The following is a 17,062-nucleotide window of genomic DNA, read 5'->3' on the forward strand; positions in this document are numbered from 1 at the left end:
TAGTCTGTTTCATCAAAAAAAAAAAAAAATGAAGTATATCATCTGATCATCATAAGTTCATAACATTTTGTGTTTGCATATTTTAATTCTAGAATCCCGTCGATACTAGAAAGTTTGAGGCAATTTCAAGAACAATTGACACCGCAAAATTAATTTCTCAAAACACAATGGAAAGTTATTTCCGTTAATTAGAAATGTTCACACAAACAAAAGCAAAGTAGGGAAAAAAATTTATAAATTTTTTTTATGAGTCATTAGAAACTTGAAAAGTACTGTTGTATATTAGTGTACATAATATATCAAGTAGACTAGTTCGATACAGAGATAAACCGACTCTATAACAATGCAATGAAGCCGGTCTAACTGTCTAAGTATGTATTAAACTAATTTATTAATGTATCGGTTTATTAATATATTTAGCTTTTGTTTATCCAACTATCAAATCGTACATTAGAAACTTTTTCTCGTTCTTTGGGCCAGTAAATTAAAATGCTAGCCCATCAATTCTAACCATCAAATCGGCCTAAATCTAAAAACCATAAAGGCATAAACAAGCCCCTCTTTACATTCTCACAAAAAAAAAAACTATTGTTTATTCACAAGTGGTCTGACCCAATAGTACTATTTGACCAAAGTCGCTTTGACTAAAGTGCGCCAAGTTTTTATTTTTCTTATTTCTATTTTGAGTATTTTCTACAGTCCTAGTCTTCACTCTTCGACCCATTTCACCACTCTCATAAGTGACCCATGATCACTCTGCTTTAGTGCTTCATAAATTGTAAGCACCCAAATTTTTTTATTCTTGTTCATAGGAGTTTTATGATGGGTAAAACTGTTAACTTTTCTCTTTTTATTTGATACCAATATTTCTGTTTTTTTTTTTTTCATTTTATTTTCCAAGAATGAGTTTTTTGTGGTGAAAGCATGAAACTTTGATGTTTATACTTTATGTCCCAGAAGCCATTATGAACTAGGGTTCTTGACATTTTCTTGTTCTGTACAGCAGTGAAAAATGAATACACTTGTTATGTTGGATAATACTCTCAATCAGATTCTACGAGTTCTTAAACCCTCACTGGAAGATTGGGAAACACGACTGAGAATCCTTCATGAGTTACAAGGAGCTGTTGAATCTGTGGAGGGTTTAAGAGGTGAGCTGGGTTATACAAGTTCATTGTTCTAAGTTTTATTTATGCACCCATCTAATGTATATGTAGTCAAAAAGCCCTTTTGGTTTGATAACCTGGAGAAATGGGATTAGTTTATTATGAATGCCCTCAGCATCGAAATCTGTCTGTTCATAAGAAAAAGAAAAGCAGAAATTTGGTTTGATTTAAAGCTTTTGCTGATTCAGACGAACAATCACTAGGCTGTGACTGAGCACCAGATGGAATACATGGTTCGCTATGTTTCTTCTGCGTTTCTGAACATGTACTTTTGTTCATACTACAAGCACACTGAAGCAAATTTTAAGTTTTGGATGCTAACTGATGCCTCAATTTTTTTTTTTGGTGTGTGTTTGGTCATTTTAGTGTTGTATCATAAACTTTTGAGAAAGCTCTGGTGCTTGTAGTACTGCATTCGTTCTTACTTATGCCATTTTGCTTGTTTAATCTTATATGACTTGTATAAATGATGGATAGTTTCCCATTGGTTTGTACAGAACTTTAGTGACTTTGTAGATTTATGACGTAATTGGCCTGAAACAGGTGCAACTGTGGAGCCATTTGGATCATTTGTGTCTAATCTGTATGCTTGCTGGGGAGACTTGGATATTTCAATTGAGTTTTCCAAAGGCTCATATATTTCAGAGTATGGGAAAAAGCACAAAGAACAATTACTAGGAGTTGTGATGAGAGCTATGAGACAGAGAGGTTGGTTTGTTGTTTTTTCTTTCTCAAGTGCCTACATTATATTGTACTGAACATGTCATTGACTCCTATGATGGTCATTCTTTACACCACAATGGACATTGATCCTCCACTTTATTCTACATTGCACTTGAAAAGATACAGAGAAGCTAAGTTTACGGCATCTATGGAACTGATGATTGAAATTGCAAAACTAAGGAACGGTGTTGATTTTAATATAGGTGGATGGAAAAGTTTTAAATTTATACCCACTGCAAGAGTTCCCATATTAAAGGTCGAAAGTTATCTCCAAAACATCTCTTGCGATATATCAATCAATAATCTGAAGGGACAAATGAAATCCAAACTCTTGTTTTGTATTGGTGAGATTGATGGGCGCTTCCGAGATATGGTTTTACTGGTATGATAGTATTATTGCAGGTTAGAATTTACTTTTCTTTAAAAAAAATGTTCATATATGATATAATACTCTTGCTGTTGTAGGTAAAGGAATGGGCAAAAGCACAAAATATGAATAATCCAAGACTCGGGTCTTTCAACTCGTACGCCCTCACTTTGCTTGTGGTCTTCCACTTTCAGGTGATTTCAATTCTTACTTCTGGTGTTGATGAGAAAGTACTTTGACTGTTTGGCTTCATTTTCATGACATCTAAGATAATTATTAAAGACATGGTTTGCCAGAAGTAGAGTAATCATAGTTTCTGTGAATCTGTAACCTTTTTGGGCTTTCCAATTGTATGCTATAGTTATGAACTGTCATATTTCATTCTGTTACCAGAGTTATAATGTCGTTTTCATTTTGTTTTGTGCAACTTTCTGGGCTTTCTGTGATGTCATGTTCATGCCAGGCTGAATCCTACCATTTTCCAAGCATTTTGTTATGTGTTTGATCTTCTTGACTTGTTTCAATGTCCTGTTCTTACTTACCTGCACTAGCAAAAAATATGATTCAATGTAGCATATGTTCCTGCCTTCCTGATTTTAGTTACCAATCTTTTCATTTTCTTTTTCAGACATGTACACCTGCAATTTTGCCACCTCTTAAAGATATATATCCAGGGAATCTCACGGATGATCTTCAAGGTACTTGTCATTTTTAGTCTTAAACAGATTACTGATTTTGTGTTTACTAATTGACCACTTATTGTTGGTGAAATATTAAAGTATGTGAAGAAGTTGTTCTCGTTTTGAGTAGTTTCCACAAAAGGGGTTTTTCTTTGAAGGTGTTTCAGTATGAGAGGAGTCTTCACCGTTTGATGTCATAGTTGAAGTAGTGCTGGTTATGATTCTGAAAAGTTGTAGTTTTGGATACCTCATATATTGCGAACAGAAACAATTCCCTTTCAAAAATTCTTTGTTGGTGAGGAACCACATTATGAAATCAATGTCTCACCCAAGTTTAGATACTGTTTGGTTTGAATGTGCAACAAGATACCTAAAATACATCTAAAAAGATTTGTTGATCTGAACACTAAATTGACCAATTTAGATGACATTTTGTGTGCTATGCTTCATGCAGGCTTGAGGGCTGATGCAGAAAAACGTATTGAAGAAACATGTGTTGATAACGTAACAAGGTTTAAATCAGACAAATGTGGAGCAGAAAACAGAAGTTCATTGTCACAGCTTTTCATTTCATTCCTTGAGAAGGTAATTTCTAGAAAATAATTCAAACCATCTTCTTTCATCAGGCAATTTAAAGTGTTTGGCCAATTTAAGCTGTCTCATGAATTCCATGATATTGTTCTAGTTAGTGTTTTCACGTTGATGGTATTTTCATGAATGTTTGCAGTTTTCGGACCTTTTTCTGAAAACAAGAAAGTTGGGAATTTGCCCATATACCGGACAGTGGGAAGACATACCAAGCAATATGACATGGTTGCCCCAAACATATACCATAATGGTAATTCCATTTCTGTTTCTGTAAATGTATGTTTTGAGTTTCTTCATTGATGAAGATATGTAATTTACTCTCCCCATGGTAGATTCAAGATCCCTTTGATCAGCCAGAAAACTCTTCAAGGGCTGTTAGCATGGGAGAATTGACAAGGATATCTGAAGCTTTTAAGATGAGCAGGGACATACTCATGTCAGCTAATCAGAGTGACATTCTTGCCACACTAGTCCGACCCCTAACCTACCGTCTTGTGACAGGAACATCTCACTACCAGTTTGAGCAACGTCATGGAGCTTATCCACAACGTTTCATGACTGAGAGCCCACATTCAAGAACACCAAGGGGGAATTATGTTCCCAGGCAACCACGTCGTCCTCAGGTGCATAAGTGGGCACAGAAACCCTCACAAGTCCAGTCTCAATTTCAGAAGATGACGCCAGAAAACCATCCTGTCAAGCCCACTTTTCAAGAGATGAAGCCAGAAAACCATCCCAACAGGTCCACCCCTGATATCCCAACTCTAGAGACATCTCGGGATTGTGCATGCGGAATGTGTATGCCTGGGGAGTACATTCAGTAGGCTCATTTCCAGGGTTCCATGATTCAATTCATATTCCTCGACATTATGTACGTATATGTCATGTAGGATTCAGGAACACGCTCAACAGTTTGTAGGCACGTTATGTTTAGATATCGGTTTGTCGGCCTTGTGGCATCAACATCTCTGAGATGGACTGGATATTGATTTTGATGGCCATGGACCCAAATGTGTGACCTGAACCTTAAAGTTGAAGAAAGGGATCTACTCTTTGATAGTTTCTTTGTCTTTAAGTTACTTAGTGCACAAGGTCTTCGACTAAACCATGATATGTAAAGAAAAGAGAAGACGGCATGAAACACGATGTAACTCTTTGATAGTTTCTTTACAAAAAGTTTTGATTCTTCCCCAAAAATACATTGAACGAAACATATTGCGAATAAAGCCTCCATTATCGGTGGTGTTAACTCAGTGGTTAGAGCACCCACTACCTAATGACGAAGTCATGGGTTCGAGTCACCATGGGGGTAGGAGTGAAATCCTTTGATCCTCTTTATATAAAGAGAAGAAAATAAAAAAAAAAAAAAAAAAAAAAAAAAAAAGCCTCCATTATCGGTAAATCAAATAACTGTATGTAATTTCCATCGATCGTCCAAAGATGCCAACAAATAATCAAATACTATTTATCAATCGCATTGGTAATTTCTTTACAAAAAGTTTTGATTTTTCCCCAAAAATACACTGAACCAGGGTTTTAAAAGATGAGCTTGTTGAAACATACTGCGAATGAATCTTCCATTATCAGTAAATCACCTAACGAGTATATAATCTCCAATGATTGTTCAAAGATGCCAACAAATAATTAAATATCACATTTATCAATCACATTGGTAATTTTGCCAAAGGAAAATGAGAAGTGTTGCAATCCACATTTCCTTTATTTTCTTAGAATGAAATTCACACTCCCAAGACTTTGTTTTTACAAAATGACAGAATTTAACATACTAAATTAGAAAAATCTGCTCCAAAAAACCCAGCATCTCTTGGTCTAGGGTTTTGAAAAATTTGCTCGTCCGGTGGCATTCGGAATGGGTATGGGCTTGCCTTGCCACTAATGAGTCTTTGCGGGATGGGTATTGATAGCTACTTTTGCTCTATTTGTTCTAGAGAGTGGCTTCGGCTCAAGGGACATATGACTATCTAGTTGGTGAGCATCAGTTGTAGGCTCTATGCATGGTGGTTGGGTTGTGCACGGATGGCTTGAGCGGCGGCGTGGGTTCTGTAGATCTAGCGACGACGGCGTGGGTCGAATGGACTGAGCGGCAGTAAGGTTCCCAGGGGCTATGCGGCGGCGAGGTTTTCTCGTTGATCTTGCGTTGACTTGGTGGCTGTAGGATTGCGCGATGACGTAGGCAGGTGTGGGACGTGGGGTTCCAGCTTAACTGTGAGGATGTGGTTGGCGCGGCTGGATGCGGCGGATGTGCTACACGACCACTGCGTGTTGGAGATAGGTTTGGGCTTGCTGTAGCAACCTGCTGGACCTGGAGTTTGGGCTTTCTTTTGGAGTAGCTGCACTTCGAATTTGGGCTAGGGTTTTGGCCTTGGCCAACACTATGTTATTTAGTTTTGTCTAAATTACAATAATGTTCCGTTTTCAGGGACCGGTCTTGTCGACTTAATTCTCAGTGGATCTAGTTGTACACCAATTGAGGTCTCTAGACAATTAGATTTATTGGTTAAGAGTAGGTTGGGAGGGCCGGATCTTTCTAGCGCCTCTCGCATAGTACCCAAGGGGGATCCCGCTATGTGTATGTATTGATTGTACAATGAGTGGGTCTATTTTTTTATGTACCATTGTGGGTACTACCACTATCTTATTGTTTATCTAAATGACAGCGGGAGAGTATGTAATGGCCTATTCTGACATTTGATGAATTTATATTCGCCCTACTGGCTCGATTTAAAAAGAAAAAAAAACTAAATTAGAAAAACATGAAGTGTGGATTGTAAATGGGAAATGTAAATTTCACTCCTCTTACAAAAAATACTCACTCAATTAAGTAAATTCAACGTGAATATCCGGTATTACTACATAGTAATTTTGGTAAAAAAAATTAATTCCCCAGGCCTCTTTTTTACTATCCTTTTTTGGTAAAAAAAAAAAAAAAGAATTCCACAGGCCTCTTTTTAGTAATTATGTTAATGCCTCTGTTTTTCAGAGTCGTACCAAGTACAAGTTCTGAGTCTCTCTTTCCAATTACCGAAAGAAACCAGAGAAATGTAAATTTCACTTCCCTTACAAAAATACTTGCTCAATTAAATAAATTCAACGTAAATAACCACTATTACTATATACTGAATACGGGAGAGCTTCTAATGAGTTCGTATGGTTGCATGTAATATTATTTGTTCTCGTTCGAAAAAAAAAAACAAAAAACCTTTTTTGGTAAAAAAAAAATTAATTCCCAGGCCTCTATTTCACTATATATACACGTATTATTCAACCTTTGTTTCCCAGAGTCATGCCAAGTACAAGTTCTGGGTCTCCGCTCCCAATTACTGCGAGTTGACCTCGTCACCAAACCCACTTCTTCTTCTTCTAGGTAATGTCTATACTTCGATTCGTCTTTCTGAGTTTTATGCATTGCATCATCAAAACCCTGGAAAACGCGGGTGATTCTCTCTGTAATCGTCAAGTTTTAATTTTGTTCATTGGGTTTTGTGTTATTGCTTGGTTTCGAATTGGGTTTATGATCCAAGTATCATGTTTGTAGGGTTTTTGATCAATTAAGGTTTTTGCTTTGTTTGTGAAATGGGAGTATTATGTAGCGGAGTTTGATCAAGCATGTAAAACTATCGGTCTTTGAATGTTAGAAACTTGCACTGTTGTTTTTGAGCAGGTTTCGGAGTGTTAGGTACTCCACGTTGGAAAATTATGTTGTTTTGTTTCTGTTTATCTAAAATATGGATTCTCACAGTCTATGAACTTCTGTTTCGTATAGTTTGATATAAAAAATGTATGGCAAAGGTATCTGATTGAAATGCGTAGTTTCGGTATACAGTTGTTTATCTGATGGAACGAGTTTGATGTGGTAGCTGCATAGTGTATTGGATCGTACTATATTCAGTTTCTTGAATAATTATGGAAATCTATGCGTTGCTTTTGAATTCACACTCATCTTACTGAAGTTGGTGTAAGCTTTTCTTGTCAGGACTTTACTGCTTCCATGAAGTATGGTAGTATGGTGCTAAGATCCCTTTTGCACTAGGGTGTTGGCGCAACGGCAGGGATTAAGTGGCTCAAAGTAATATGGAGAATACTCTCAGGGAGATAATACGTGTGCTTGAACCCTTGCCCACGGATCGAGAAACACGATGCCAAATTCTTCGGGAGTTACAAGGAGCTGTTGAGTCTGTAGAGAGCTTAAGAGGTGATTTATCTATGTTTTGGTCCAGCCACTTTGTTTAATTAGTGATTTGTCTTCTCTAAACATGGGATAATTTTTTCCCTTCAGTTTATAGATTTGACTCACTCTTCAAATTTATGACATAATTGGCATAAGACCAGGTGCAACTGTGGAGCCATTTGGATCATTTGTCTCAGAACTCTTTACTCGCTGGGGAGACTTGGATGTTTCAATTGAGTTCTCAAAAGGCGCATATATTTCTTCTTATGGAAGAAAGCACACACAAGATGTACTAAAAGATTTAATGAAGGCTATGAGAATGAGAGGTAGATTTATTGTTTTTTCTTTTTCAAGTGCTTTAAATCTTGAGAAGATCCTTCCTCTTCCAATAAAAAAGACTGGGATAATAATTTGGGGTTTCAGTATCTTCACCTGTCTGTGGTCTATGAGGCTGATCATAAATAACCGTTAGTATACTGAACATGTCATTGACTCATGGTTAATCATTTTTTCATATGTTTACTTGAATTACATATGCAAATGGCCTACTTTTAATTCTATAAACTTACATTCCATAAGCTTCCACACTATGAAAATGTATGTCTTTTTGTTTGATTTTTCTTAGTTACAAAATTTCCACATTTCACTTCCTAAGGAACATTGATTGATTTTCAGGTGGATGGAACAGGTATCAGTTCATACCTAATGCAAGAGTTCCCATTCTGATGGTCAAAAGTAATCTTGGAAACATCTCCTGTGATATTTCAGTCAATAACCTGAAAGCCCAAATGAAATCAAAACTCTTTTTATGGATGAATGATATAGATCCACGCTTTCGTGATATGGTTTTACTGGTAGGTTGCAATTGCAAGTTAAATGTACTTTTCAACTGAAAAGTGTTCTTACATGATATATTCCTGTTGCCTTTGTAGGTGAAGGAATGGGCAAAAGCACACAATATCAATAATTCAAAATCTGGGACTTTCAATTCATACTCTCTGAGTTTGCTTGTGATCTTCCATTTTCAGGTGATTTTAAATCTTCATTTCTGGTATTGACCACAAAGTAGTTGGAGTCTGAAGGGTTTCTTTGGGTTTCAGCTGCAATTTAGCATCATCTAGCATAGTTGATATGGGACCTGGTTTGCTAGAAGTAGTGTAGTAACGTTTTTTCTAACCCTTCTGTGCTTTTCTCATCATTTGCTAGACTTTACAAAGTGTCACTTTTATTCCTTTCCCAGATTCATACCACTTGGTTCATAATTTTCTTCTTTGTGATTTTTCTACATTGGTGTTATGTGTTGTTGATACCATGCTGCATCTTACTAGAGTCTGAGTTTCTCGTTTTATATCTTTTGGTCTTCTTGATCTCATTTCAAATCCTGTTCTTGCTCCATACAGTAACAGCATATATGATTCAGTTTTGTGTAGTATATGTTCCTGATTTTAATTTAATATTCGTTAAAAAAAATTTCAGACATGTACACCTGCAATTCTGCCTCCTCTTCAAGACATATATACAGATACTCTCACGGATGATCTTAAAGGTACTTTTCAGCCTTACCTTAAACAGAGACCTCATTTTGCCACTAACTGTTGGTAAAAATTGAATAATTTTTTTTTCCTTTTGGAATAGTTTCTGAAATTGATTTTTCTTTGAAGATATGGTACTGGTTCTTTGTTTGAAATAATGGAGTTTAAGTTAGCTCTACACAGCATCAAAGCAAAGGAACTCCCTTTTACAAAGCAAAGATATGAGGAAGAAAACTATAGTTTCAATCTTTCAATTGCCAAGTGTCCTTTTATTTTTTTTAAATATTGGATCTAGAGTTTTCTTTTTTCAACTCGAGAGCATGTTAATTGCTTGAGCGGTGATATGCAATGGTAATTGGCAGCTTATTGGCCCATAAGGAGAAGTAAAATCAGTTTCACTGTCATGGTTCCTGTGAAATAATGTGAGTTTTGTATGCCCCAAGTGATATTTTGTTTTTCCTCTCTCTCTTTTTTTTGGTCATGAAGAGGAGATTCTTGAGTTGACTAATATTTACTTCTCATTAGTTTATACTATTACTCCGCTGTGTCGTTTCATGAGAGGTATTCTAAAAGGTTTTTAAATCATACCTTCAGCCGTTCAGCAAACTAGTGTTTGTTTATTGAGGAAAAAAAAAGGTTCAATAGTGCTTCTGGTAAGGATTTGTTTGAATGTACAAAAATATACCTAAAGTACATCAGAGAACAATTTGTTGATCTGAACATATTTACTGACTAGATTAGACAAGAAATATTTGATTGTGCTATGTTTCTTGCAGGCTTGAGGGATGATGCAGAAAGACGTATTGAAAAAAGTTGTGTTGAGAACATGAGAAGATTTAAACTAAACAAATTGAGAGCTCGGAATAAAAGTTCTTTGTCTGAGCTTTTCATTTCATTCCTTGGGAAGGTATTTTGACTATTTTCTGCCTTCCTGAATAATTTGAGTTGAATATGTTTCTAACCAGAGACTTGCCTATCATGAATGCCCACCAAAGTTTGCCTTGCTTATTCATTTGGGTTTCTGGTTAGGTACCTTTGTTAATTTGATTATGGTCATTTTGTAAATTTGCAGTTCTCTGACCTTGGTTCGAAGGCTGCGGAGTTGGGAATTTGCACATATTCTGGAAAATGGGAAAGAATAGAAAGCAATATGGGATGGTTGCCCAAAACCTATTGTATATTGGTAATTCTATGCTTTCTCTACATATGTTAAATATTTTGATTCTCTCCCCCATTTGTTTGGAGTTTGAATAGGTGTCATCACCACTGATTTTGTGAACGGAATTGGGCATGGTAGGTTGAAGATCCTTTTGATCGGCCAGAAAATTCTGCAAGAGGTGTCGGCCAAAAAGCATTGAAAAGGATCTCTGAAGTTTTTGAGATGAGTCGTGACAGGCTAATCGCAGTTAGTTACAATGCCTCCTTAGCCATTGAGAGTTCCCTTCTTGCCACACTAGTCCGACCACATATGCTACGTCTTATTAGCAACCCAGGTTACAATATTAAGCACCACCAAACAACTCATCCACAATATTTCAGGGCTGAGAGCTCACATTCACGAACCCCAAGACATCATTATAACGGTCCCCCGAAACCAAATGGTCCTTTTGTACGAGAGTTGGTGCCCCCAAGGGAATATAACGGCCCCCCAAAACCAAATGGTAAGGGACGAGAGTTGGTGCCCCAAAGGGATTATAATGGCCCTCCGAAACCAAGTGGTTCTTATGGACGAGAGTTGGCAGACTCGTCCCCACAAGGACATGGACATCAACAACTACGAAAGATGGTGCACTCATCCTCACAAGTACAGCCACAAATACAGAAGCTGGTGCACTCACCATCACAAGTACAGCCACAAATACAGAAACTGGTGCACTCACCGTCACAAGTACAGCCACAAATACAGAAGCTGGTGCACTCACCGTCACAAGTACAGCCACAAATACAGAAACTGGTGCACTCACCGTCACAAGTACAGCCACAAATACAGAAGCTGGTGCACTCACCGTCACAAGTACAGCCACAAATACAGAAGCTGGTACACTCACCGTCACAGTCACAAGTACAGCCACAAATACAGAAGCTGGTGCACTCACCGTCACAAGTACAGCCACAAATACAGAAGCTGGTACACTCACCGTCACAGTCACAAGTACAGCCACAAATACAGAAGCTGGTGCACTCACCGTCACAAGTACAGCCACAAATACAGAAGCTGGTGCACTCACCGTCAAAAGTACAACCGCATATACGAAAGTCTGTGCCCTCAACCTCACGAGTACAATCACCACTTCAGAAAGTGAAGCCAGAGATGGCACCAATGCTACAGGCGTATCAGAAATGGACACCAAAGAAACCAGGAATGCAGACCATCTGATAGATAGTTGTGATGTGACTTGTGGTGTTAAATCAAGTTTCACTGCGTGGTTTTGATTCAGAAGGTCAAACTGTAGAGAACCTTTCCAGTTTGCCATGTTTATTGGTTATTATTTTGTCCCCATTATTTTTGGGGAGTGAAGGTTTTGTCAAAATGATTTCAATGTTTTGGTCATTCTCCTCCACAGATGATGCCATTTGTTTAAACTTTAAAGTAATCAATTACCCTTTTCAGAGAGAAGTTTCCATTTCAACTAGTTATTGTGAAATCAAGAGTAGTCTGATCTCTGTGTCGAACGAATTTCTGACATTTCTTTTGGTCAGGAGATCAAATTTCTGATCTACCCTGAATATTCTTGTTCTGATCTACCTGAATAGAGCTTGATAGTTTTCATGTTCAGAAAGATGTCGATCCTGTGTATATTCATTATTCAATGGAAATGACAGGAAGAGGAAAATGGCAGCATCCATACTTCATAGAACCTCATAAATAATAAACAAATGAAATCGAATTGATATTGGATTGCCAATATGTACATCATACATAAAACAATTGAACTCTTTAATCTAATTCTAGTTCAACGCTATTCTATTTCACAAGGAAAACAGGGGATGTTTCTCTTTAGTGGGGAACCAACTCAAATCTGCATAATCTTTACTGAGGTCTGGGACTATCTTGAAGGGGATCCAATCTGTGCTACACAATTAAACGAATCTCTCTTTATCTCTCTCTGACAAATTACACTGGCACCAATTATTACTGGTGACAAGCATTTTTATCAAATTTTTGCTCAATTTTCCTTCACAGAGATGAGCAGTATAAATCGCTATGGGTCTTCAAATCTGAATGCTTCAACTATGCAAGAGGCGTTTTTCAGCCATGAAGAGCCTATAGCTTGCATGAGGACCCTCAGATGTGTCTCGCAAATTAACTTTCCAGCCCATGGCATTTCCAATCGCTTGAAGCTCATCCATGACCGCAAGAGCATCACGGATGTATACACGTCCACCTGGTCTTAGCATACGGTCCATCTCAAGCATGATTGTTGACATATTGCACCTGTGATTATGAAACATGAAGTCTTATTTCTGTTTGTTAGAAAAGAACGAACAGAGATATTAAAGCACCGGTTTATAGCCAATGTTAAATCATGGTCTGAATACCTTAACCCCAACCACTGAAACTGCAAGAAAGAAGGCATTGAATATGATTCTCAGAAGACAATAAGTCTACATTCCGCTTTCCCTTTTAAGTCAAATGGTTAACTGCTCAACCAAAGATGAAACTTTCATCCTTTTCTTTTGGCATGTAGTATGATTCCCACAACCAGAATAGTAATGGACACCTACTTTGTTATTAGGGCCAACAGTTATACTTCCAATTTTGTTACCGGACACCTACTTTTTCTAAAATACTTTTGTTTCTAATTAACTGCACCACTACTAATATTCTTAATCTTACTTCTGGTGCAATGTAAGCCCTCATTGCAGCAAACTACTGTTCACTTTCATCTAAGGGACTAAAAGACGGAATAGTGATGGACTGATGGGAAACCCGAATAGATAAAACATAAAGCAATTAAAGTTTTCTACTTGGAGAAAGAGGGGTATACCTTTTCTTCTCAATAGAGAAGAGGCCAGCTGCATGTAATAAATCATAGGTTCTTGGGTATGTATCAAATGGCTCACACCTGATAGACATAATGCAAATTAGTTACTTTTAATTAAATGCATATTGTTACAAGAATCGGTCAAATCATGCTTAGAACCTATTGTAACAGTTGATTTTGTCATTATTTGTTGAACATTTGAATATATCTCTAGTGGTATTTTTAATAGAAGTAGAACAGACTTTTATAATCAGACAATCTATCAGTGTCTCCAAGCAAAGAAAAACATATTAACAAATCAACCAGCTAGACATAGAGAGCTGTTTGTAACATACCAGTCATGCATAACTCCAATAAATCCACGGTCATATATAACAGGCAAGGTGTTGGGGCCGCTAACAGGAACCACATTCATAACCCAGGAATTTAAATTATGTTCCATTAGTGCCACTGCAAATCTGCCAACCAGTTCATAGACTGTAAGCAATGAGAAAATTTAAGAAAAATAAATTAGAAAAGGTTGATCAGTGGAATATGAGATGAATATCATACCCTCCAAAGCCAGCTCTCATATCCATTACATTTCTTAATCTTAACTTCTTCCATTTAAAAGCACGGACATAGCCTTCAATTATTTCATGCCAATATTTAGATTCTGCCTTGAAGAGCTCCTTTCTGGATATATAGGCATCAAACTGTATGCTCTGAAGCCTATCAGGGGGAGTTTGCATGCGGTCTGGCCATGTTGTGACATTTGCTCCATAACCATTTTCAGGGAGTCTTGTTATGCATGCCTTCAGATCAACATACCTGCATCATCATACAAAGAATACCAAAAACTGTGACCCTCACAACAAGAAGAAGAAAGTCAAGTACATCTGGACTAAAAGTTCTTTTAAACAATAATTTGAGATTTGAAATTTGATTAATATCTGAGTTTGATGAACAAGAAATTTGACATACCGATAATATCTTACTTTAATGCAATTATCAAATCATTAGTAAGAGAATAGTTGGAGAGGAAATATTACCAAACTTTGTCCGGGTCATCACTTGAGTCGCATAATGGAGGTTTGGTTTCAGCATCCCGACCTAGATAGCAGCTGTTGTTAACTGGCTTCTGCCATACGGCAACATAGCCATCCTTTTTCACAAACTCCCAGCAAAGACGGGTCGTGAGGTTAAGCATCTCTGGCCAAGAATAAATGAGGAAAAATATAAGAAATGTTATTGTTGCCAGGTAAGAAATTTCAAGTGCAATGAAGACGGTGATATTGCTCATTTGTTGGTTAAAATCGGTCTTCAGGAGCAATAAAGTTAAACAAATAGGAATCACAGTCAAAAGAAAACTGTAGGTTACAGCTTGGTGGATAGAGAATTGATTTAGAAGTGGAAAGACAAAACGTTATATTGTTCTCAAGTAATCGCAAGTTGGAAATTGAATATGCAGAGGTTTGAAATTGAATATACAGAGGGCAACCAATATAAAACAAAAACCTCGCTAAAGAAAAATGCAACAAACAAATTATCAGAAGAAGTTCAACAAACAATTCAAATAAAAAAGTATATAATAGAATAGTGTTACCTTGCCACTGCTCCTCTAGGACTTCTTCATGCTTATAAACTGGCTGTGCTGCCCAAACAAAGTATCCTCCTGCCCGGAGCATCCTATTAACCTCAAGTAGCAATATCCCATCTTCATCACAAAGAAGAGAAAGAGGGTAAAGATAAAACATAATCAGAAGATATCCGCCAAGTTAGCAACTCTTTAACAATAAACAATATAACAAAGATCAAAACACTGCTTCAAACCCTGAGATTTTGATAGTAAAGAAAGAAGGTGAACTTCTTGAGGTTAGTATAACTCAAGTTTGTGAGCACATCAGTTTAGAAGTAAGTTGTTCATTACATTTGAAGATTTTTTTTTTACCAACAGGCATATTTATGGAAGGATTGAGAAAATTGCAATGCTACTAATATAGTAATATTACTTGCATACTGTCTAACGAGCACTCTCATGCTAGATCAACTGTTCTAAACTTGTCATTTCCCCAGCTATGATAAACAGTGGGAAAAAAAAAAAAAAAACTGTACAACAAAAATGGCATACCGTCACGAGTCCAATTAATCCTGCATCGTGAGCAATGGATCAAGTCAAATGCCTGACTTGGGTACAATAAACGGCGAGTAGCAAATGCTGCTACCATTGCAGGCACTCCACGCTCAAGAGCAAATTGTATCTGATTCTCATGGACATCTTTTGGAGCAATTGACATAGTGATGACATTCCGTTGCAGCAGGTATGCACCAAAACTTGCAACACCACATCCAACATCCAATGCAACTCGAATATGGTGACCAAATGTGATGTCAGGGATCATCTACACCATTAGAATTTGACCATCAGAGAAAAAAGAAACAAGAAACAATAACTCACTGTCCAAACTATCCACTTCAAATTCCCAGTTTCTTTCAACTTTAAACAATTCTAACCTTAGAAATATGATCCAAGTACTCATTTGCCCCATGTATAAACTGTGTCCCACCTCCCGGAAACTTAAACTTCTTCTTTTCTCGTGTAATCCAGTTCTGACCCCCTTTATCCTCAACCAGACGAGTATGAGGTACATTATTGAACCAAACCTGCAACAATAAATAATCACAATCACACACCGCATAGTAATAGCGAAAACAAACAACCTTCCTAGCGAAAATGTTCTTTATACTTGTGTACTATCTAAAGTTATAAACCTGCATTTACATCCATACTTGAACTAAGGTTTAATCTAGTACCTCATCGCGGCTCTTCGGCCATGGAATGGGGCTCTTGTAGTTCTTGGGCGGCGGAACCAAGCAATTCAAACCCTTGCCGGAATCCGGACAATGCCGCTCAAAGCGCTCGCCTTTATCGGTGGATTTGAGCCTCTTAATGGCCACCACATTATCCAAACACGGTATGTACTCGCTCATACCGTTACGACAAAGCTCAAACCTCTTCCCATTGAACCTACCCGACCCGCTCCCGGCACTCTCCGCCGCCGCCGCCGTCCCATTCTGGCCGCTCCAATTCTCCACCACCTCATCGGGATCGAACTCGCCGACCTCGAAATCGTCGGCCATGGTCCCGTTCTCGTCCACGATCCCGAACCGCTGGATCACGTCCGACGGCGGCGGCGCGGGGGGCGGCGGAGAAGAAGGAAGCGGCGGCGGAGGCGGAGGAGGAGAAGGCAAGGGCGGCGGGGCCAGGGTTTCGTTGAGGAGGGCGGAGAGGTTGAAGGGGTTGTTGAGATTGGGGGAAATGGAGACGGTGGCGGAAGGAGGAGATCGGCGCGTGGTGGCGGCGGTGGTGAAGGAGAGGAGCTGCTGGGCCCCACCGGTCCAGTTCTTGCCCAAGTAGAAGAAGGTGACGGAGATCATGATGAACCCCCATATTTTGATGATCAATGGGATCCTCAACCAATCGCCATTCCCGAAAAATCCCATCTTCTGATTCAGTGCGCGATGATTTTAGCCCTCTGGATCGAAAACCATGAACAAAACGCAGCGTTTTGATGGCAATGTGGGTTGTGTGTTTGGGACTGTGAGAGTGAGAGAGTGAGGAGGAGGAGGAGGAGGAGGAGGAGGAGAGGTATAAAGACTGTGGCTGGGATTTTGCTGAGCAAATGCCAATCAGACAGCTGCGGTTGACTCATGTCTAACGTCACCCGCGGAGGGATAGAGTCGTGAGTGGCGGGAGCGCGAGAGGGAGACACGTGGCGAGGGGTTGAATCCACTTGGCAATGTCGGTGACGGAGAGAGGAACGTTCCCACGTCTGGGTTTGTGTGGGGAGT

At 38.4% G+C, this 17,062-nt stretch overlaps 3 protein-coding genes across 12 annotated transcripts; 2 read left to right on the forward strand and 1 right to left on the reverse strand.

Annotated features, from left to right (window-relative positions):
* Positions 1-706: 706 nt before the first annotated feature.
* LOC112182829 (protein HESO1) lies at positions 707-4,599 on the forward strand. Of its 5 annotated transcripts, none has more exons than XM_024321378.2 (9): positions 707-778; positions 1,004-1,151; positions 1,710-1,874; positions 2,093-2,271; positions 2,355-2,450; positions 2,885-2,954; positions 3,391-3,521; positions 3,664-3,774; positions 3,857-4,599. In XM_024321378.2, exons 2-9 carry the CDS (start codon positions 1,013-1,015, stop codon positions 4,346-4,348), a joined length of 1,383 nt encoding a protein of 460 aa, XP_024177146.1. In that variant the 5' UTR covers positions 707-778; positions 1,004-1,012; the 3' UTR covers positions 4,349-4,599. The 5 variants fall into 5 exon arrangements, with proteins under 5 accessions (XP_024177146.1, XP_024177147.1, XP_024177144.1 ...); XM_024321379.2 differs by having other exon boundaries at positions 714-778; positions 1,007-1,151; XM_024321376.2 differs by having other exon boundaries at positions 750-826.
* A 2,219-nt stretch (positions 4,600-6,818) lies between these two features.
* Positions 6,819-11,875, forward strand: LOC112182828 (protein HESO1). Of its 6 annotated transcripts, none has more exons than XM_040509565.1 (10): positions 6,819-6,909; positions 7,519-7,737; positions 7,875-8,039; positions 8,389-8,567; positions 8,646-8,741; positions 9,190-9,259; positions 10,022-10,152; positions 10,318-10,428; positions 10,543-11,300; positions 11,481-11,875. In XM_040509565.1, exons 2-10 carry the CDS (start codon positions 7,617-7,619, stop codon positions 11,620-11,622), a joined length of 1,773 nt encoding a protein of 590 aa, XP_040365499.1. In that variant the 5' UTR covers positions 6,819-6,909; positions 7,519-7,616; the 3' UTR covers positions 11,623-11,875. The 6 variants fall into 6 exon arrangements, with proteins under 6 accessions (XP_040365499.1, XP_040365498.1, XP_040365494.1 ...); XM_040509564.1 differs by having other exon boundaries at positions 10,543-11,260; positions 11,321-11,875; XM_040509560.1 differs by having other exon boundaries at positions 10,543-11,011; positions 11,054-11,875.
* Positions 11,876-12,110: 235 nt separating this feature from the next.
* Positions 12,111-16,885, reverse strand: LOC112182827 (probable methyltransferase PMT11). Its single transcript, XM_024321372.2, has 9 exons — positions 16,025-16,885; positions 15,725-15,874; positions 15,342-15,612; positions 14,817-14,927; positions 14,263-14,422; positions 13,784-14,041; positions 13,567-13,689; positions 13,235-13,312; positions 12,111-12,681 (listed from the first exon to the last, which is right to left on the reverse strand). Exons 1-9 carry the CDS (start codon positions 16,712-16,714, stop codon positions 12,474-12,476), a joined length of 2,049 nt encoding a protein of 682 aa, XP_024177140.1. The 5' UTR covers positions 16,715-16,885; the 3' UTR covers positions 12,111-12,473.
* Positions 16,886-17,062: the final 177 nt, after the last annotated feature.

This window comes from Rosa chinensis, chromosome 1, assembly GCF_002994745.2.
Source record: "Rosa chinensis cultivar Old Blush chromosome 1, RchiOBHm-V2, whole genome shotgun sequence".
NCBI classification, from domain to species: Eukaryota; Viridiplantae; Streptophyta; class Magnoliopsida; order Rosales; family Rosaceae; genus Rosa; species Rosa chinensis.